Source organism: Gorilla gorilla, chromosome 11 (assembly GCF_029281585.2).
Source record: "Gorilla gorilla gorilla isolate KB3781 chromosome 11, NHGRI_mGorGor1-v2.1_pri, whole genome shotgun sequence".
NCBI lineage: Eukaryota > Metazoa > Chordata > Mammalia > Primates > Hominidae > Gorilla > Gorilla gorilla.
In genome coordinates this window covers 47,446,439-47,470,094 of record NC_073235.2, presented here as the reverse complement: position 1 = coordinate 47,470,094, position 23,656 = coordinate 47,446,439, and the positions used below count along the sequence as shown (strand labels likewise).

Genomic DNA, 23,656 nt, shown 5'->3' with positions numbered 1-23,656 from the left:
CTGCAGCAGGCTTGAATTCCTCCCAGAAAATGTGAATTTCTTTTCTATCACATGATCAGGCTGCAAATTTTCCAAACTTTTATGCTCTGCTTCCTCTTGAATGCTTTTCCACTTAGAAATTTCTTCTACCAGGTAACCTAAATCATCTCTCTCAAGTACAAAGTTCCACATATCTCTAGGGCAGGGGCAAAATGCCACCAGTCTCTGTATAGCAAGAGTGACCTTTATTCCAGTTCCCAAAAAGTTCCTTTTCTCCATCTGAGGCCACCTCAGCCTGGACTTTATTGTCCCTATCACTATTAGCATTTTGGTCAAAGCCATTTAACAAGTCTTTGGGAAGTTCCAAATTTTCTTACATCTTCCTGTCTCTGAACCCTCCAAGTCTCTAGGAAGTTTCAAACTTTCCCACGTTTCCTATCTTCTTCTGAGCCTTCCAAGCTGTTTCAACTTCTGCCTATTTCCCAGTTCCAAAGTTGCTTCCACACTCTAGGGTATCTTTACAACAGCACCCCACTATCTGGTACCAATTTACTGAATTTGTCTGTTCTCACGCTGCTAATAAAAACATACCTGAGACTGGGTAATTTGTAAAGGAAAGAGATTTAATTGACTCACAGTACAGCCTGGCTGGGGCAGGTTCAGGAAACTTAAAAACATGCAAGAAGGGGAAGCAAACATGTCTTTCTTCACATGGCAGCAGGAAGGAGAAGAATGAGCAAAAGGGGAAAAGCCCTTTATAAATCCATCAGATCCCCTGAGAACTCACTCACTATCATGATAACAGCATGGAGATAACCACCACAATGATTCAGCTATCTCCACCTAGTCCTGCCCTTGACACCTGGGGATTATGGGAACTACAATTCAAGATGAGATTTTAGTGGGGACACAGCCAAACCTTATTAAGGCTCAAATTTATTTTAAGTTGTGAATTTATTTTCACAGCAACATTCATCTAACAAATACTTCCTAAATATGTCCTGTGTATAAATAACTGATATCTTGCCTGATTTTCACATCCAGTATTGGTAGACACAGGGACACAATTATATGTAAGAGAAAATATCACCATTATATTGGAATCTAGGGGCAGGGAGATGATTTCCAGCTAGGTAGTACAGAAAGGGCAGGTAAGCATATCTTGTGAAGATGGTGGCTTTATAGGTATCCTAGCAGAATGGGTAGAATTTCAATGCCAGAAATAGAAAGAAGGTTTTCTAGGTGGTATCTAACATGGTTCAGAACAGTAAAGCCAGTTGGACTCAGTGTAAAATGTGCCTGAAACAGCGCTCCAATAACCAGAAATATCTCCATGACCTATCTCACGTCTTCTCTCTGAACTTCTGCCAGATCAATGTTCCCATTTCTTATCCTGTGCCCTCCAGTTAGACTCTGTCTCTGTCTCCTTTGGATTGACGCTTCCATTAGACTGCTTGCCAGGCTTTCAATTTTGGTTCCATCCATGAAAATAGTCTATTAGATCACCTGGAGTCTGGGCTCCTTGCCTGAAGGTCAGCTCAGTGCCATTCATGTCAGGCCCATGTTGCTCAGCCCCTCTGCCCAGATCCATGTTCTTCAAACATTATAGGAGAAAGAAGGACATGAGAAATAGACAAATGTATTTAGGAATGGTCCCAACGTGAACATTCTTTATTTTGTTGCATTAATTGGCTCATCTAATGTACTCTGCAATTCTTCCTTTCCCTGTTCTTTGAAGACAAATTCCACAGGTTTTTTTATCCTCAGCATTTAAAATCTAGTCTAGAACAAAACATTAATTTCACATGAAAATTAAAGTATCTCCTCTTTTTCCATCTGAACCTTGGCTTGTGGCTTGGGTCCTGCAATGTGGAAGTGAGGCATGCTTTGCTTTATTTATTCCTTTTTCTTTCTTTTGCCCTGTCACTCCCTCTCTGCCTTTCTTTCTGCTATTCTGAGTTTCCCTTGGGTCTCAGCATTTTTGGGCTCTCAAAGGGACTAGGGTGGGGTGAAAGTCTGTGTGGCAGTCATCCAAATGCTGATTCTTCACTTTTTATGGGCTCCTCAGAGGCCCCCATCTCCCAGAGGCTTTCTGAGATGGATGGTGCATTCTATAGCTGACCTCTCCTCTCTCTCATCTCCCACCCCTGGCTGACTACTCAACAGTTTCTTAGGAGTGCAGTTCCCATGACACGGGAGGCTTCCAAGGCTTCCATTTGATCCACAAAACACTCACACATCTTTGTCATACAAAATGTGGATGTTGTAGGCTGTGCCACTACTACTGTGTCATCTTGCTCTGTGTTGCAGATGCTCCAGCTATTTCTCACTCAGAGAGAAGAGGGACCAGTCCCCACGTTTGAATAACTCCAAACGAACTCCTTGAGATATATGTGAAACTCTCCCTACAGCTGTCCTATCTTCTTCTACTCTGCTGCCTGGACCAGCATGGGGCTAATGAACTCCTATGGCTCAGTAAGATTTCCTCAGTATAGGAAGATGCCAGTCTTCCTTTTCAATAGATACTCCAAGGTATATGAATAATTCTCTGACAGTCCTTCTTGGTAGGCTTGAAAGGAGAGAGAAGAAAGGATGCAAAACACTCTCCCTCTATGCCTGCAGCTCACTCATTCAATGCATTCAAATATGTTCTAGTTTTCTGCTTACATCAGCTGGATGAGGTGGGGGAGCATGTCTTTTTATGGAATATAAGCCACCTGTTGCCTGTTCCCCTCAGCTTTGGATCTTCAGTCAAAATTCTGAAGCGTTGAGAGAAGTTCCATTCAGCACCATTTTACGATAATATTTGTATAGGAGGGTAGTGACAAAAAGGCTGTAGGGAGGTGCCAGTTTCTATGGAAATGGAATCTTATTTAAGAGGCTATGGGATAGAAACAAAGGTTTTTTGATTTAGCATTTTTGGCAATGCTAACATTTACATTCCAAAATTGTCTTCCATGCTTTACTTATAAGTCGATTCTTAGAGCTGAAAAGTAATTTTAAAAAAGTTTTGAAAATTATTTTGCTTTTTTATGAACTTGTTACATTGTTGTTTTTCACCAAATACTTGCAGTGCCTTTCTAGGCAGAAAGTAAAGTTGCATTTCTCTCCCACCTTGGAATTGACATGGCCACGTCAGTTTCTTTGAACTACAAAATGAGAATGGAAGTAACATGTGGAAGCTTTAAGAGCCAGAGCAAGATAAGTAATGTGTTCTCCATATTTCTCCCTAACAAGCCTGTTTCAGAGAATGGCTGTTCTCTCTTATCTGGGCCACCAGAGTGAGGACCACACAGAGCTGAGGTTCCACCAACTTTGGAAATCATATTCAGTGTGAGTGAGAAAGAAAACTTCTTTCCACCCTCTGAAATTTGGGGTGTATTTGTTACTATAGCATCACCTACCTCCTTACTAATACGAGTATATAAATATTTTACACTATAGAGCCAAGTAGGGCACTACAGTTAGTATTTTCTGTGTTTCTTAAACTTCTCTCCACTACCTACTATCCTCTGCTGCTCACAGGAATTAGATTTCCTCTTTTATATTCTACTGACTAGTTAAAAACTTGCTGCAATTTGCCTGAATTTTCAGTTATATATCTTATACAATTAACGTCTTAACTGGAATTACCATCATGTCTTAATATCAATTACTGTCTGATAGAAATGTTGGTTTTCTTTAAGGAAGGTGATCTTTCTTTAAGAGACTGGTGGAGAGGCACAGCAGAAGTTGGACTCTTAAGTTCATAGATCTCACTTGATATAGACGGTAACAAATCGAATAGAGGAATTTGCATTGGAATAAGTAATGGGCACCTACTTCCTTGAGAAGAGATTAAAAGAAAACAAACAAAAAGGATTCTGAAAGAAAAATGTTAATATCCAGGGAAAACCTCTGTTCAGCTAGAAGCAATCTCATCTCTTGTGAATCCTATAGATGAGAGCATAGTATAATAAAGGGTCCCCTTAATTCCCTGGATATTTACTGAGCTATCTTATTATGCTAGGGCCTATTGGTAATTAAATTGTGTCTAAGTCTGTCCTTCTCCAATAGAAGACAACATCTTCTAAAAGAGAATAAGTTGATAACACTTTAAGAGAAGTACATGTGCCTCCTAGGATTCAGTTCAAGTATGGGAGATGGACAACTTTTGCAGATTTGTATGATTAAAATAAAATTTTTTATAAAGAGAACACCATGAGGACCATGTAGCTTAGTGCTCCAACCAGAAGTGTCTATTTTTAAGCTGTCAGTGAATTTCAAAGCAACACACATTTCTTGAAATACTACTATGTGTAACTTGCTGCACTAGGCCTTGTTTCAAAATGTTTGTCATTTTCTCAAATACCACATGCTTCCCTACTCAGGAATTTAAGATAACTTCTTAATGCTTAAAAAACTTAAGCTTAGCCCTAAATACTGTGTATTAAATGACTGCTTCTTGCCTCTGTGTATTTAACTATTATTATTTCACCCATGTGCTCCTACACACTAACCAAAGCAAATTATAGTCCTTCCAAATTGTTTGATAAGCTCTACCTCTATGCTTCAACTGCTGCAGTCCTCTACTTACCCTCACCCAAATAAGGCCTCTTATTATTTTCTTTTTTCTCCGCTAATCTTGTCCTCTAATATACTTTGAAACTGTGTTGCAAATATATGTCCACTATCCCAGTAGACATATATTGCTGTCCTAGTAGACATATATTTGCAACATAGTTTTGAAGTATTAATTAAGCAAGACATAATTAACTCCAAGCCAATTCTGATTACTCTTTTATTGTGGATTTCATGTTTACCTATAGAATTATTTAATTTCATTGCTATAAAAGGCCCACAGATGTATATATGCCCATGATTATCATTACTTGGGGAAAAATCAGGGTCAAAACCTAGTTTCCCTGGCTCTCCATTTGTTTCCGTGCTACCTGTACCTATATCATATTTCGTACTTTTGATTAACCATAGGCTTGATAGTTCTCTCAAGCTGACTTATAGTGTACTTATTTCCTCACATATAAAATAGTAATTTTAGATGCATTTTTAAATAATATTAATAAGAACTATCATTTATTAGGAAATGTATATTAATACACTTGCATCTCAATCCAATGAAATAGGTACTATTACAACCATCATTATAATTTTACATATTAAGTTTCTGAGACAGAAAAGACTTAAATAACTTTTTCAAGGTAGCATGGTGACTACCTGAGATTCAAGCCCAGGTAGTCAAGCTCCAAAGCTTACGATCATAATTACCTTCTTGTAGAGGGATGTTTTGTGCACAAATAAACCAGAATTTATATACCCAAATGAGTGTACACTCTTTCAAATCAGTCATCTTAGGATATTACACATTTATGCCAATGATCGGGTATTTTTCCAGAATATTTTTAGACCTGAGGTTCTGGAATTTACATGAGCATATCTAGAGCACTCTTTGAAATATTCACAACAAGAGCAAATCCTTTTCCTATGAAGACAATTTCTGTTTTGGAACCAGTCAAAAGTCAGTTATTGCAGGGCTAAGTAAGATGGCTAAGTAAATTTTGTAAAACCATATCCAATAAAAAGTTTACTGGAGATATAAAATAATAAGACTATTTTGTGGGGAGTGAGTCATAAGCTTTCCATACTAAGGCAAAAGTTCCCAAAACATCTTGAGTTAACATCCCATAATGCCTAAATAGACTCCCATAGCAAACATTCCCTTCCTAAGCATTTCCTTTTTTTTCTTCCAGCAACATGCTCTGTTTTCTCTTAGGGACACCGAGCTTGATGTGATCTGAGTGAAGCTCTTGCTAGGACCATGTGATGGGCATGCGACCAAGCACTAAGTGACTGACGCACTCATTCGATGGCCACAGTGACTGGTTCAGAGATGGACACATGACTAAAGCTTGTCCAACCAGAGTGAATCAGCCTTGGTACTCTTGTAAGCACTTTCAGACAAGAGATGCTGTTTTCACAGAACACGGAATTGTGAGGTAGTGAGATTATGGCTGGAAGCACCAGCTTGCTGCAAAATGGAACCTGTACATGAAATCATAACACAGAGACTAGCAAGGGCTAACTAAGGGATTAAGAGATAGTAGGTCCTAGAAATTGGTTTGAACACCCAGATCAAAATAAAACTTGAAGCCAAATGTACTCCAGACTTTTTGGTTATGAGAGTAAATGGATTCCACTCTGCCACTTGCAGAAAGAGTTTTACTCATGTACATCTCCAGGTGACTACATAAAAAGATACTACTGATTGACTAAGTCTCTATAGTCACTCTATAGTCACTCCTAGGGCCTACAATATCATTGCTATCTATAGTGGGAATTTATTGTACTCTTATGATAATGCATTTCTGGCAAAATTTTAGACTGAGACATTCTATTTTACCCAAATACCTGAAAACATCTGACTCAGATGAATTTAATACCTGTGTCACATCCATGCAGCACTGTTCCCTTTATTCTATTAAGAGTGAGAATAACATAAGTGGGCGAAGGGGCAGAAAGCAAAATTTTATTCAAATAGTTATTTCTCTGAATTTTACACTCCAGCAAATGAAGCTCACATACAGGGATAGAGTAGTAATGCCTTTTTAAAAAATCTCTAAATTTTCAAGTGAGAGTTGTAATCAGAATACTCAAATATCACAATTGTTCTTTCTGAAAATCAACTTATCTGGCTAATCTGAGACATGTTAAGCATTATAATCTGATACTGATTTCATGGGTATGATTGGAAAGTCAGTCATGATCCAGACTGACCTTTTGTATCTTTCAAGATAAAATTATACACAACGAGTCACGTTAAAGTCATACAAATCCAAATTAAATTAGATTAAATAATATAAAATAAACTGGAATTATTATATTATGTAAAATATAATCTAAAATGTCAAAATAGCCAATATCTGTCCAAAAAGGCTAGACATACCATCAAATTCTCCCCAAAATTTACCAAATGTATATAAATGTACTACTGTTTCTTATTCATACTTAACGTGCATAGATTTCATCACCACCATTAGTGAAGAAAATTGCTGTGCCCTGTGATATTTAAGCTACATTAATGTTAATTTTTATGCATCCATTAGAGTTGCACTAACAGAGTTTTTTTTCTGAATTTGATGTCCATTCCTTAGAAAGAATGCACTGGAAATCGTAGCTTTCAAATAAGGGACACATTGTGACCAAGGAACAAACCAATTTAACATGAATGATTTAAAATTATTCTAATAAGCCTGATACTCTTTTAAATTGAGAATCAATATATATATCAAAGTACAAAGCAATGAGTAGGATTCTCAGCAAAAATAGCCAACTGACATAAGCATTTCTCCAAGAAACATCATTTTTCTTGCCATTAATTATTATTCTTCTCAAGTCAAAAAACACACCACAGGTAATTTTGAACACTTTAAATGAGTAGATTAGCTTTCCTGTTATAATTAAACGCTTTTGCTTATAGCCTCTGTGTTAAGATTATCAAACAACAATAACTGTCTTGTTTTCTAAGATTCAGAATTTTCCAGTTATGCAATTTGGATGCCAGCATACCGAACCTCAATTCTAGCGGTGGGTCCTGATTAGCCTGAACCCAGTAGTATAACTGAAACAACTCTCCCTGCTTCCCACAGGTAGAGCTCAGAAGTCACTGGAACCCATCTCAGCCATTCAAGGATGCAGACTTCTCTGCTCCCAGTGACCTGTTACTGGGGGCAGGTGTCTTGCTTGATTCAATCGGAGTAAACTTAAGATTTTTGGCCAGACACAGCGGCTCACGCCTGTAATCCCAGCACTTTGGGAGGCTGAGGCGGGTGGATCATGAGGTCAGGAGTTGGAGACCAGCCTGGCCAACATGGAGAAACCCTGTCTCTACTAAAAATACAAAAAATTAGTCAGGTGTGGTGGCATGCACCTGTAATGCCAGCTACTCAGGAAGCTGAGGCAGGAGAATTGCTTGTACCCGGGAGGTGGAGGTTGCAGTTAGCCGAGACCATGCCACTGCACACCAGCCTGGGTGACAGTGCGAGACTCCATCTTAAAAAATATATAAATAAATAAATAAAATAAAAAATAAAAGATTTTCATTCAGTGTTTGGATATGAGAGACACTTCTTTTCCTGAATTTAAAAAAAAATAAAAACTGGACTAGTATTTCCTTAATTACTATATCATGATAGGTTTTTCTAATGCTACACTGATTTGGATTTGGGTAGTATCTATATAGAAACGAGATAAGTGGAGATTTGCTACATTAATATGAATTTTAAAATACAGCCAAACTAAATAATTAAATCTGAGTAAAATTTTTTAAAAGTTTGTTCTCTACATTTCTGGAGGATGTATACACAGGTAACTAACCAAAGTATTAGTAAGAATCTCACTAAAACCTATAACCATTACAAGATTAAAATCTTCTTTCATGTTCCAAATATTTAAATAAATAATTTGTTATATTTGTAAACAATCTCACATCTGCATTTAAGACAATAAAACCATATTCAACTAGGAAAACAGATACATGTTTGGTGTTGTCAATAGTCACAAGCTTTGTGAAGACCCCTGAAGTGTTGAAATAATACATGGATTCCAGTTCTACATTCCTTAAATGAAATTCTTGGATATCCTAGTGTGGCACCAAGTATTCAAAGATAAACATTTTTTGGATAGGCAAAGGTAGAAGTAAACAAAAAAATAAAGACATTGAGATATTTGTTAAACATTTGTTTGGTAATAGCAAAAATACTGGAAAGTATACAATTTCAAATGGACTGCTTTCAGTATCCTACCTTTTTTCCCACGTAGTGTGAAATATATCACTCATTGCAGATCAATAATTTAGGTATCCTCTATTCTTTATGATTATTCGGCCACCTTTCTTATCACCTCCCATTTCAAAAAACACAAAACCCATTAACTTTTCTCCCAGATCCCTCATTTGTGGAATAATCTTTACTCTTGACAGACACCAACTACTTGGGAGTTTGTGTTAATAGGCACCTGACATCATTTTCACAAGTTTCTTTTGACACTACCTTTTAATCAACAGGATAGAGCCTGAATAAGCCTGTCGGATGTTTCGACAAAATAAAAAGGAATATATTATAAACCCACAAAAGTACATTGATTGTGTCTACAAAGATATGTAATTTTAAAAAGTATAAATCAAGGACTGCTATTTTATACTTGACTTCAGTTATTTTGAACACTTGTGGTCTAGTTGTGCTCATTGTTAAGGATATGATTTTATGTGTTTAGAGTAAATCTGCTGTAAGCAATTTTATAGTTTAATGAAAATAATTATAGTTTGAGCAGGATGAAGTGTATCTGATTCTACTTCCCCAAAATAAGCTGTGATATAAATTATCATGATTTATTATGGTTATTCTTGTGGTTATGTTTGGAGTGGATTCTAGCAAGTAATGATGATTCTAAATTGCAAAGAATAGCATTTTGAGCTATTTTTCCTCAGATCTCATATCTAATTTTTCTATGAAACTGATACAATTTTCATTGTGGTACAGTATGTGCTACTGTGAAGACAGCATTATTGTACTGTCAGTTTGACAGCTTACTTTAATTTATACCATTTAGTGGAAAAAATACAATTTTTAAACCTTTTTTAATATATCATATGCCACTATTGCTCTTCAATTTTTAGCCCATGAAGCAGCAATGCTGTGCTCTGATGCAAAATCCTGCATTTCCCTACTTAAACTGTTTACGGTGACTTCAACTGCAGTATTCTGTTTTGGTATGTTTTTAACTTCTTATCAAAAGCCAGAGTAATAGATATATATTTTTGATTGAAAGTATTTTCAGGCCTAGCCATAATTTCATTCACCTGAGAGCATTTGAATACACTTCTGAGGGGGGGGAAAAAAAAGAGGTATTATGATAGGTTGTAGTAATTCCATGAGCTACTAGGTGATTGGAAGCAAGATTCAAATAACTCCTTTTATGCTGAGTAAATAATTATATTTTAAACTAATGGCTCAGTTTCATACATCCAAGCTCCTCATTCCACTAATTCTATCAATTAATTATTCTAAGAAACACTTACTGAGAACCAACCAGATGTCAGCTTCTGATCTAGACACAGATGAAAATGACCAGGCCTAGACAGAAAATGCACAATTACAGGCCAACACTGATGGTAGAAAGTAGTGAGTGTCACAACCAGCCAATGTACAAGTTTCTGTTTGGGGCACAAAAAGAAGGATCTGACGCACCACAGGAAGAGTGAATCCCGGGGCCACAAACCAAATTTGTGCCTAATTAGACTCAAAGTGTCCAAAGAAACAAACATTAAGTAAAAAGAAAAAAATTCACATCACAAAACTTTCAATACCATTCCTTCTCACTGTCACTTGGAGAACATTTTGCCCTTTGAACTTCATTGGTACATCAAAGTTGGTCTAGGTTGTCTTAAGTTTACAGGCATGTTAAGGGTCTTTTAGATATTTTCCTTCTGTGTTCTCTAAGATTAATGCCAACTGGCCTGAGGGTTTAAATGACTGTTCCTCAAGGACTTATACAATAGTCATTTGGAGCACCTTATTAAAGAAGTCAGATCTTCACCACAGAGGTTTGTCTTGGTTTCCTGTGATGATCCTATTCATTATACATGCATGAAATTATGGGAATCAGTCTAAAGAGCTTCTCAAACCAAACTACTTAGAAAAAAATTGTTTTAATTATTTTTTTTTACCACTCAGAGTTCATACATAATAGGAAAATGACGTGTCATTTCTTAAAATAAACACATATCAAGACATTTGCACTTGGTCAAGGTGTTTTTGTCTGCGACTGATTCTTGCTAAAAGCAGCATTCACTGGAATTTTGAGGGTTGCTAATGGTATGAGCTTAGATTTGAAGTGGCATAGACCTGGCTTCTAATTCAGCTCCCATTATTTTTGCCCGTTGTGTGAATGTAACTAAGTTATTTAACCACTCGAGGCTTCTGTTTCCTAATTTGTAAGACAGAAGTAATAATTTTTATCCCACAGGATTGTTAGGAGGATTAATTCTCCATCAAGGTGCCTAGAAATTGCTCAATAAAAGACTATCTTTGTCGTTAATACGTCATTCATGATATTTAATGCCACTGGTTACTAAGCACCAAATGCTATAGGATAAAGTCATCTTCTATGTAAGTCATGGACTGGGCAAGTCTATTTAGCTTATTACACGCCAGAAATGAAACAATTAACCATTGTTTTTATTTTATTATGTCAATATTTTCTGATTACTAACATTAGCATCAGTTTTGCCACAATTAGTACCTTGACTAGATGCAAATAGCAAATTATAAGTATGCCATTAGGATTACTTGAAAAGTTTTCAAGTGACTCAGATTTCCGGATCCCATCTTAAACTCACCAAATCAAAATCTTCGGAGGCAAGGCTGAGAAATCTGTTTTAAATTGCTCTCCAGGTGATTCTGATGCGCAAGTTTAGAAAACTGCATTAAATGACCCAAGTCAAGGTTAAGTACAGTGATACAAGTAATACCTTCCTGTTTAACCTAGTTCTAAGACTGCAGTACAAAAGACTGACCTTGGTCTAGCTGAAGAGCAATTAACTACTATCTGTCTTTATTCATCCATATAAAAAAGGGCAGGGAAAGATAACACTGGGTCAGTTAAGCACCCTTTTCACAATGTTCTTCTTAATGTGCTATTTTTATGTCAATTTGCCATCATCTAAAACCTTAGAAGCATTTTTCTTTAAAAAAAAAAATGTTAGGATGTAGAATTTAAATATACTTCAGATCAGAGGTGTTCTACCTTATTTACACACAGCTACCACGTGGAGAGTTTTTAAAATACTGATGCCTGGGAGCCACCTCCAACTATTCTGATTTAATTGGTCCGGGTGCTGCCTGGGCAACCAGATGTTTAAAATTCCCAGATGATACTAGTGTGGGGCTCAAATGAGAGTCACTGCTGTTATGATTGACAGCTCACCTTGAGGATGGTCAGCTTCATCAGCAGTCCTGTTTCCCCATCCCTCAGTGTCATTTCCAAACTTACTTGTCCTCAGATTTCCTGAGGAACTTCACAAACACTAGAGGTTCCTGAGGGGCTAATTCAGGAGATATAAGAAAGAGTTAAGGTGTGTATTATTTAAAAGTTCCCCCAGGTAACTTTAATGATAATAACTAATATCCATTGAAACTAAGAGCTAGGCAATGTTCTAATCCCTCTGAAAATATCCATTAATTTAATCCTCACTAAAACCTGTGAGTAAGAAGCATCATTATCCTCGTTTCATAGTAGATGTAACTCAAGAACACAGAGGGCCAGTAACTTGACCCAAATAACATAGAGAATAAGAGGCAGATTCAGGATTTGAACCCCCAGTAACTTGACCCAAATGAGATAGAGAATAAGAGGCAGATCCAGGGTTTGAACCCTGGCTGTTAGACACCAGAGGTGTGCTCTAAATTCATTTATTTTTACAGCAACCCTAGGAGGTAGGTGCATATTATTTCATTTTATTGGTGAGGAAAGCCTTCAAAAACAAATTATTGGAAGAGAAGTTAAAAACCACTATGGTTAAATTATATGCAGAGTTACTAATTAATTACACTAGCCATAAAATACCTATATCCTCCACAAGTGTGAACATATTTTACTGTCAGTCCCTCTTCTCGGTGTCTGAAATCTCCCCAGCCATGGAAGCCAAGTGGTCCTGGTCAATATTTTTACTGTTTTTCTTTTCCTTGCTGAATTGAATGCTGTGTGTGTGTGTGTGTGTGTGTGTGTGTGTGTGTGTGTGTGTGTGTGTATGTATGTGATATATACATGTAACATATGTATATGTAGTATCTCTGGAATAAAGCTAGCTTGTATAGCTGGTATGGTCTATCAGTCCCAAAGAATAGTTGTTGATTTCCAGTTTTATAGGAACTTGTCATTCTATCTCTGAATGTGCATGATGGTACATTATGGACTAGGAGACAGGTCTCTTGGGCCAATGGGCTAGACAGGCACTATATTTTTATTTCCAGTATATAGTACAGTTCAGACACAATAACACTTAACAATGTTTGTTGAATACATTAATAAGATTATGAAGCTGGGAAACTATGTCTCCCAAGCACCAGCAGCCAGCAAACTTGTATACTCTTTCTGTGCTTACCTTGCTCCGATTTGTTTAAGTAGCATGTTCCCTTAGAACACTTATTTTCTTCCCTAATAAGACCAGCCCTTCACCACATAGCCCAAAGGGAATGCCTATGCCAGTAGGTCCATTTTTCTCTGGAATTCTTGGCTATTTAGTACAATGATCACTAGTCAATCAATAACAATACTATCTGTGCTACTTTTGGCCTCTCAAGTACTCTAATGTTATGCTGTCTGATACGAGGGCCACTAGCCACATTGAGCACTTGACATGTGACTGGCTCGAAACCAAGATATGCTATAAGTGAAAATACACACTGAACTATGAAGACTTAGCATGAAAAAATAATAGAAATTATCTCATTAATAATTTTTATTCTTATATGTTGAAATTAAAAGTAGGTATATTCAATAAAGTATAGTATCAAATTTAATTTCACCTGATTCCCTTTACTCTTTTGAATGTGACAGAAAACTTAACATTACATATTTGGCTCGCTTGTATTTGTGGCTGACATCTGTCTGCCAGAGAGCATTTCTCTAAAGTCTCAATGAATCTCTGGTAGCTCCTGAATTTTCACTGTGTATCTTATAAGCTAGATAGCAACACATAAAATTACCTAGCTTCTCTAATCTTTAGTTACCCAGCATGCCCAATTCTACTATTTTCTAGGCTTGCTGTAGGAATTGCATACTATGATGCTTTCAAATTCCCAGGAGAGAACCAGGGTTTCTCAATGATCTTTTCACACCACCACTCCCCACTGACTCATCCTCAAATGCAGTCACAACCTGGAAGCAAAGAATAATGCAGCCATTCTTTGTGAGAAAAGAGACAGCTCACTGTAACTGAAAATGCATTTGAAAAAATGTCAGTCCTTCAACTTTTCCTGCCTCCTTTATATGGAGACCATTTACAAACTCCTTCAAACATTGAAATTGGATAAATGCAAGTTTACTCAAGTTGCAGTTAATAAATAGCCAGTGATCAGATGATCCAATTAAAAATGATTGGCCGGGCATAGTGGCTCATGCCTGTAACCCCAGCACTTTGGAAGGTTGAGGCAGGCAGATTGCCTGAGGTCAGGTGTTCCAAACCAGTCTGGCCAACATGGTGAAACCATGTCTCTACTAAAAATACAAAAATTAGCCAGGCATGGTGGTGGGCACCTGTAATCCCAGCTACTCAGGAGGCTGAGACAGGCGAATGGCTAGAACCCAGGAGGTGGAGGTTGCAGTAGCCAAGATTGCACCACTGCACTCCAGACTGGGCAACAGATTGAGACTCCGTCTCAAAAAAAAAAAAAAGAAAAAAAAAAAGATTGAACCAACTGAGTGGAGAAAGTATAGATTACATTGAAATCAATCAATCAATCAAGTACTTGCAGAACTTTAGGCAGTAGAATTTCTAGAAAATAAAAACAAGGCCGAGCACGGTGGCTCACACCTATTACCCCAGCACTTTGGGAGGCTGACGCGGGCAGATCACCTGAGGTCAGGAGTTTGAGACCAGCCTGACCAGCATGGAGAAACCCCATTTCTACTAAAAATACAAAACTAGCTGGGCGTGGTGGCGCATGCCTGTAATCCCAGCTACTCGAGAGGCTGATGTGGGAGAATCGCTTGAACCCAGGAGGCAGAGGTTGCAGTGAGCTGAGATCGTGCCACTCCAGCCTAGGCAACAAAAGCAAAACTCCATCTCAAAAAAATAAACAAATAAATAAAAATAAAAGCAAATAAATTAGCACTCAAATTCTAAATAAACCTACATGATTATATGTTTCATGTTGGATTTATAACAGCAAAGATGTCATTACTTTTAATCCATTGACAGGACTCATTTTAGGATGAAATACAGTTAAGCACCTGACAAAAATAATTTAAATATATTTATGATCTTATTCATGTGGTGATTTTTTCTTCACCAGAAGTTTTCTCATCTGTATTACTCTAAGGAAAATTTCATACTTTTGATAAGTGCTGTCAGTTCTAATGTTTGGTATTAAAATTTGGGATAGAAATGTGTGATATTCTGCATTTTTATAGGGTTTTTTCACATAAACAAGAAAACTAAATTACCATAAGCACACATACACACTGAAAATTTATTTAGAAAACACCTGAAAATAGAACCCATATGTCCATAGTCTTTAAAATGGACTCTGGTAAAATAGTAACTAAAACCAAAAACCCCTTTGGGAGGCCGAGGCGGGCGGATCACGAGGTCAGGAGATTGAGACCATCCTGGTTAACATGATGAAACCCTGTCTCTACTAAAAATACAAAAATTAGCCAGGCTTGGTGGCGGGTCCCAGCTACTAGGGAGGCTGAGGCAGGAGAATGGTGTGAACCCGGGAGGCGGAGCTTGTGGTGAGCAGAGATCATGTCACCGCACTCCAGCCTGGGTGACAGAGCGAGACTCTGTCTCAAAAACAAAAAAAAAAAAAACCTTCGACACAGGTTGCCAGGCCGTATTGGTGGGAAGCAGGGAATGGTGAAGCAAGATGGTGGGGTTTGGGGTGGTAAAAAATACTTATCTTGAAGTTTTATTCATATTCTTGATAAATATTTTTAAACCAAGACATTTATTGCATGGAGAAATAAGATGGCAATTGAATATCTGCTTGACTCCTAAAGATGTCTAATTTGTTCTAAGTTGCAGATCCCAGTTCCCTCGTTTCAGTATATGCTGTACTGTGTGTTCACATCCCTGAGAGCTGAATTAATTGACTGGCATAGCTTTATCATGAAACAGTGCAAAGACTATTTAGCAAACTCAGATATTTCTATATTTACTGAAGATGGTCTCCATGTGTTACTCAGTTTCAGGCAATTATTACAGGAACGATAATTCATATACCAGAACTGTCTGTCTAATTCAGAAAGGCAGCAATTTGGACTTTATTAAGAAGACACCTATGAACTTTTTAGAAGTTGCAGTTTGATACATATTTAGTAGAAATGTGGTTTGCATATGACTGAAGAATGAAGAACAATAACTAGATAAGACTCTAGTGCAAAAGTCAATCCCTACTACATTAAATTAGCTTAAAATACTAACAAAGCTTCCATCCAATTACTGAGCCATAGAAGGAACAGACAATGAGGATTTCTGCTTTCATTTTCTATAAATACAGGTAAAATTACCTGATCTGCTTACTGAATAACTTTTGAATTGCCAGTTTATTTTCTAATATGTATGTGATGAAATTTTGAGAGCTGTAAAACACTTATCTGGTAATTGGGAGATTTAGATATGTTCCCTTAAACCCCATATGCTATAGGGCACTTGTGTTTGCTAAGTTCACAGGTTTATTCGTATGTAAATAGAAATAATGCATTTTAAAGCCACAAGTCTGAACAAAAAACTGAGAGGAGGGTATGAGTATATGCGATAGTTCTGGGCTTTGAGATAATGAAAGAACAGATCAAACTTTCCTCTGTTTTAAAGAGTGTGATTAATACTTTTGAAAGTGCACTGGGCACCTATGTATTGCCTGATATCAATCATGAAACCCCAGATACTCCAAAGACTCTTCTAGCAATACTTTCAACCCTTCAGAAAATACCCAGTAATGGGACTTTTCTGAGAACGCCTGTCTTCATGTGATTTCCAACTCTGTTTCAATACCAAACAGACCTGAATGCTTATCAGATCTGATCCAAACTGCCAAGAGCTCTTGATTCTGCCCATCTGTCATGAGGTTATTGGTTCAAGACAATATTAAGACACAGAACAAGAGACATAGTCAGTTGGAGAAAACAATGTTTTCAACTTTCTGCTCCTTTTCTTTACTGTCTACTGAATGGCAAGCTGTATGCTTCCAAACTGACTTGAAGTTGAATCTAAAATTTCAAATCAACTAACCTCCTTGAGGAATTAGGTACCAAAATTTAAAAACTGTTGTAACTGCTTTTAGGTTACTCACTCATTTCCCTCTTTCTCTCTCCACTTTTTTCTCTCCTTCTCCTTCCCTTTTTCTTCTATCCAGCCTTTGATGTAAAAGAAATGCCAAAAACAAACTTTGGAAACTTATGGGATATAAGATCTTTATGGATATAGGTTGTTTCACTGAAGGAAAAGACTGGGAATTTATAGAAAGTTACAACAGGGTTTCATATGAAGTGTGGAGTTTGTATTTGCAGAATTAAAGAACTTCTTTATTATAATATTCTTTTATCTCACCTCGTGTCATTAAAATATAGGACACCAGCAGTAAAACTAAAAGTAAATATGCACATATCTTTATCTGTGTAAGGAAGCTATAAATTTCCCTCACTGATAACAGCTGTACTACAGCTATCATTTGAATAGTGCAGCTGCCACAACAATATCAAATTTTATAGTTAAAAAGCAGTCAAAACCTTAATGTTACAGTGGAGGTAGATATATATTGCACTATAAATAAGCATCCTCTAATGAAGAAATGAAGCATGTTTATTTTTTTCTTAAACATACCATTGAATAGAGTGTATCTGACTCACTGAAATCTATCATAATATAACTCATCATACTTGGGTATCTATATTACAAAAGTCCGATTTATACTAATTAGTCTGACTTTCATTGAGACATGTGAGAACTTGAAAACCCCTGGCCTGGGAATCTAACTGTAATTCAATGTTTGTTTTGTTTTATTTTGAAAGAAAGAAAGAAAGAAAAGAGAGAAAGAAAGAAAAGAAAGAAAGAAAGAAAGAGAGAGAGAGAAAGAAAAAAGAAAGAAGGAAGGAAAGGAGGAAGGAAGGAAGGAAGGAAGGAAGGAGGGAAGGAAGGAAGGAAAAGGAAAGGAAAGGAAGGGAAAGGAAAGGAAAGGAAAGAAGGAAAGAAGGAAGGAAGGAAGGAAGGAAAGAAAGAAAGGAAGGAAGGAAGGAAAGAAAGGAAAGGAAAGGAGGGAGGAAAGAAAGAAAGAAAGAAAGAAAGAAAGAAAGAAAGAAGGAAAGAAAGAAAGAAAAGAAAGACTCACTCCCATGGATCTTTGGAAGGATTTGGTGGTCTTTTCCTTCCTTCAAACCCTTTTTAAATTTGTGGGTTTGATCGGCAGAGGTGAGAGATACGGGTATGTGCAATTTGGGGAAACTGAGTTTCGCAAGGTTTAAACCTAAAATGACTAGGTCCAGAGCAGGCTTTTTCAGAGCCAGGTGATCTCAATCTAAAGACGGCATCCTGAGGGTTATCCTGCCTCTCTCAATGGTTTGTGGGATGTGGTTTTTGGGCTGGACATGAAGCTGCCAATACAAAAATTGAGCTTTCCACACACATTTTGAAGAAGTCAGCTCCCCTGAGGGGGGAAGAACAAGGGTGTTTATAAATATGCAAAATTTAGAAAACAAATCAAGAGGTGTTTTTAGACAGATTTTTGAAAGACAGAAATCTTTTTTTTGTTTTGTTTTGTTTTTTGTGTTCCACCAGCTGGTCAGTTGATATCACACAGGATGCTTAAGTAACATGGAGAAAAACCTGAGTCTCTGGGCCTCATCTTTGTGAATGGATCAGATGGCTCCATTAATGAGCAAAGACAGTTATCCTGACCAGTCTTGAAATTCTGTTAAAGGAGCCCACTACACCTCTGGAAGTCTTGTGCGTGTGTGCATATCATGTTATGCTCAGCCAGCTGCCATGTGGCAATACTAAAGTGACCTGTTTTAATTGCTGCCTTCTTCCTCTGTGTCGTAATTATTACATGCAGGGAAGCTATTTGAAGTAAAGGGCCACTCACACTATGCAGCTTTAACCTTTTGCTCATGGCACTGCTATCTGAAAATATAGTCAGACCAGCTCAAAGACTGCCACAAATGAAGCAGTAAAGGTGGGGCCCACAATACCAGAAGACCCTGTAAGTGAAGTTCCATTTCTAGGCATACAACAATTCATCATTGAGCTGTGTTGCTGTGAGAAAATCATGCAGCAACAAAAAATTGCACAGGTGTATGTCATATACCATGCCTCTCCGTCAGAGTCTGTTCAAAGAACTGTCATTGGGGTAAGAACAAACTTAGTGACTTGGACTAACTTCAAGTTCAATTGGTACTGATTTAAATTGCCCAAGAATATACACTGGAACATTTGGGATAGTTGTGACACTGAACATTTTATCAAATATTTACTAAGTTCCCACAGGTCTATATGCTCAAATATATAAGTATTATTTACTTATAGATAAATAATGCTAGTGTTTCCTCGAGGCCTACAAGGGATAGAAAAAGATATTTCCATCTGTCTGTGTAAGCGGAGGAAAAGCATTTTAAGTACAAAGTGCTCCCGGTTCTCAGGGAAGCAGTGATTTATTAAAAGAACACCAGGACATTTTACTAGACAGTGTCAAACACACACTTTCATTTTATTGTCATAGCCACTGTAGGAAGGGGATATTATATATTTCCCATTTTGCAAATGGAAACCTGAGGCTCATTTCTGCTACTTTGAATGGGGAAAGACTTGAAGATGAGTGAGTTTTCAATACTCGGAGATGATTAAAGTGATTTCAGTCCTAAAGATCAGCATGAACAGAGACCCAAAGGCATGAAAACACCTGGCATATTTGAGCAAAAGTAAATGGTCATGTGCCTGGTACCTAGGAGGTGTGAGCATGGTAGTAGGAAGTCACTGGGTGAGTGCAGAGGAGGAGGAAAGAGAACAAAGGTGATAGAGCAAAGCCTCAGACTATAACTTTACCTGTGGATCAATGCATTTAGAAATGGAGTCATGGGCCGGGTGCGGTGGCTCTCACCTGTAATACCAGCACTTTGGGAGGCCAAGGCAGGCGGATCACAAGGTCAGGAGCTCGAGACCATCCTGGCTAACACGGTGAAACTCTGTCTCTACTAAAAACACAAAAATTAGCCAGGTGTGGTGATGCGTAATCCCAGCTATTTGGGAGGTTGATGCAGGAGAATCGCTTGAACCTGGGAAGCAGAGGTTGCAGTGAGCAGAGTTCGCACCACTGCACCCTAGTCTGGGCGACAGAGCAAGAACTCTGTCTCAAAAAAAAAAAAAAAAAAAGAAATGGAGTCATGGTCTACAGAGGAAATAAATACAATTCTGGGGGAGGAAATACAAATGCTGTGTTAGGACCTATAACTTAGTAAATTGCAAAATACGCCGCTCCCCCGTCTCATCTCATTCCTGAGCTCTTTGCCTGCTTCTGTGTTTAAACTGCATTCTGTATAAAAATGAGTCACTTGAAAAAGAAATGCATATATATATATATATATATATTCTATTATATACACACACTCATCTGTTGTCCTTTTTCTGGGGTGGGGAAGCATCCCTTCTCTGAACCAGAGCATATTGTTCCACAAAGCAGAATGGACACATAAATGCATGACTGTTAGTGTCTCCATGCCATCCTAAGATAATAAGCACCTTTGAAGGGGTATTCATTGTTTCAGGCCCCAGAGGGACCATTTACTGCCTGGAGATAATAATGTTCCCATGTATCCCCAGGATACCTGGGAGAATCTGACTCACTATGCAAAAATATTGATGAGAGCTTTAGATAAAAAGGAGTAATAAACAACAAATCTACAGAGGAAAGCACCCTTGCAATGTTGTAAGCAAGACTCCGGGTACAGGAAGAGATTTTCTCTCTGTATTTTGGTAATTTAACAGTCAGTGTGGTTACAATCTTGAAATCAGCCTGAACTTCCATGGATGAAAATGCTACAGAGTCTCAGAATGCCTCCATGGAGACAGGAACAAGGAAGGCTAGAGAAGGCTCTGGGTTGTGAGGAGTGGGTGGGGGAAGCCATCCCCCAAAGACCTAACCACTGGGAAATATTATAATTTGAATAATGTTTTAAAATTAAGCCTATTGTCAGATAACTTGGGGTGATAAATCTTTCCATTCCCCAACTTACTTTCCTAAGAAACCTCGTGGCATGGCAGCAAACACATCCAACAACTATTGCCAGATAATGACGAATCTCTGATATATTTTGTCACATTGCAGTCTATGTTGCTAGTTTCATATTTACAAGCAAAATTGTTACCTCAAAATATGAAACACTGGCATTTAGAGAAATATAGATATTACTCACTTCCCTGGAATTCTGCATGACAAATTAGAACTATGCTTTAACTCTAATAAATGTAGCTGTAACAGTTTTCATAAACATTCTTGAGATGTTCTTCTGGAGTAGCTTTATTTTGGCACCCTACTTTTCCTGCTTAAACAAATGAAAAGGTTGGCTGATATTGTCAAAATACAGCACTTCTGGTGAACCAAGAGCCATTTATTAAAATAATGTATTGATGCAGTGTCATAAAACACAAAATCATATTTCTGCAGGAAAAACCTATTACCCTAAGCCAAGATTATTTTATTTTAAAAGAAAAATTATTACAGTTGTCGATTCTGAAAGTTAGATGATGTGGTTCCGACCTTGGCCCTTCAGAGACTAACCAGGCAGCTTTTAATGCACCGTAATATGTTATGTAAAAGATATATTTGTATAATTAACAAGCCTTGTCTTAGTAGAAATGCATTAGCTTCAGGTAGATTCTGTGTCTCTTATGATTCAAAATGACTAACTTAATAAAAATACAAATGTGATTTTCTCTAGTTGTGCAGAGACATTAAATAACACATAGCCAAAGTGTGACAAACACACAAACACACTCTCTCACTCTCTCTCTCTCTCTGTCTGTCTCTCTCTGTCTCTCTCTGTCTCAAACTCCTCCTGCAGGGTCAGGGCTCTCCAGAGCTAACCATTTTCCTGACATCGTCTTAATCTTGTCCTTTGTCACAGCTCTGCACTTTTTGCTCTAAAGGTTTCTGCACTAAAAAGTGAGGAGGTGAAGCCATAGTTCAATTCAATTTATTTTTATATTGCCTCTCATACAAAGGCTCTCAAAACGCTTTACAGTAAGAGATAAAATAATCATATAACACTTGCCCATATTGGAAATAGCCACAATCACCCAGACGGCAAGGGGGTAAAGCTATGTGCACAGTCATGGGTCAAAGTCCCTGGCGAAGCACCCCTCGTTTAGAAGCCATATAAATGAACATTTCAGCAGGGTGACGCGGCCATATAATATCACTTGCTGAGCCCCACATTCTCAAGGGACAAGTAAGAGGCTTCATTTTTCTATTCAAATAAAGCATTGTCTCTCATAAACCTATGGTGATCTCAACTGGTGACCAGCTTCCTCTCATGTGCAAATGAAAGAGTCAAAGCAGGAACATGTTTTCTTTCTATTGTTGCCAATTACTTTAATCACACATGATTTATGGCTTCCTGGAAAGCAGTTATTCTGGGCCACCTCTTTTCATTGACTGTGTTCCATATTTTGGACCCAAAAGGTAAAAGAGAAAGGAGAGTAGGAAGCCCAAAGTGAGTGGTATTTCTTTTAGTCAACCTATAGCACAGAAGAAAAAAAATGCTTCCACTTGAGACTGAAAAACTCAGAATGAATCACCGGCACTCTGGGGCAGGAAGAAGGAATGAGGGAGGGTAATAGAGAAAGAATTTTTGCTAGATAAGGCAGCCCAAATTAAATAATAATTCCCATTGAATAAAAAACAAAACAAAAGCTAAAGTCTGGAAAGCATAATGAATAAACCAATGCTGGGAAAAGGAAATTAGGTCAAATCAATATATCAAGTTTGCATGGCACTTTTAATTCACAGAAGGGTTATTCTGGACTTGATGTAAGGAAACTGGAGATGTTACTATGCTCTGAGAATGATAGAGTTATACAGTATAAGAAGAAAGTACACTCAGCAGTTGAAAGCTACCACGTTTGCAAAGACCTTCTTTTACAGTGCAAATAGCAACTTGAAATCACCAGACCCCAGGGAAAGCAATTCTCAAAAAAAGAAGCTTCTCCCCTGAACCCCCACTCCACCCTCATCTCGTGGTTTCTCAAGTATGGAGACAAAACGTTCTTTGTCCATAAGCATATTATTCAAAAAGTGTGCAAATCAAAAGAAGCCTATGGCTCCAGAGGAATTCACGCTGTTCATACCAGTAAATAATCCAAAATGCATTTATTTGGAAGCCTGTTTCTAGAATGATGTGAACCTTTGGTATCCTCTACTTCTTGCATCGAGCCACATCTTTATAATACATAATAACAAACAAGAATATATTGTAACTCATATTTTGACCTTTTAATATTTCTGTCACTGATTGTCAGAGTTGAGAACTACTCTCTATCCTGAGGTGATGGATTATTTAATTAACCATTGACCTTTTCCCAACATTTGTTGACAATGAGCACAGTCCCATGAAAGCTGCCTGCTTTGGATATTGGTCAATTCTGTGTTGTCAGTAGGAGCATACCATTTTTCATAACTTAGATCAAATAACTAGAATTACTTTGTGCCATGTATTTACCTAAACCTATTTTCAAATGAATTCATGTATGTTTCCTTTTAACTATCTAACAGGAAAGAACAATAGGTTTACTGTACCTTTTTAAAGCATACTCCATGTTAACAAACACATATCAGGTAGAACTTAAATGAGTCAACCTACAGAAAAAAATGTCATTTACTATTTATGAATCTTTTGGAAAAAGTTGCAGTCA

General features: G+C 37.5%; 1 protein-coding gene across 12 annotated transcripts in view; it reads right to left on the bottom strand.

The window, feature by feature from the left end:
• Positions 1-23,656, bottom strand: part of LOC109025816 (uncharacterized) — a 514,558-nt gene that overhangs the window by 217,489 nt on the left and 273,413 nt on the right. For 2 of the 12 annotated variants that reach the window (XM_055380152.2, XM_055380157.2), the window contains one exon: positions 23,541-23,600. The exons of the other annotated variants lie outside the window; for them this stretch is intronic. In XM_055380152.2, coding sequence (XP_055236127.1) covers positions 23,576-23,600 — 25 coding nt within the window. In that variant the 3' untranslated portion in view covers positions 23,541-23,575. The remainder of the gene's footprint in view (positions 1-23,540; positions 23,601-23,656) is intronic. 12 annotated transcript variants of the gene reach the window in all.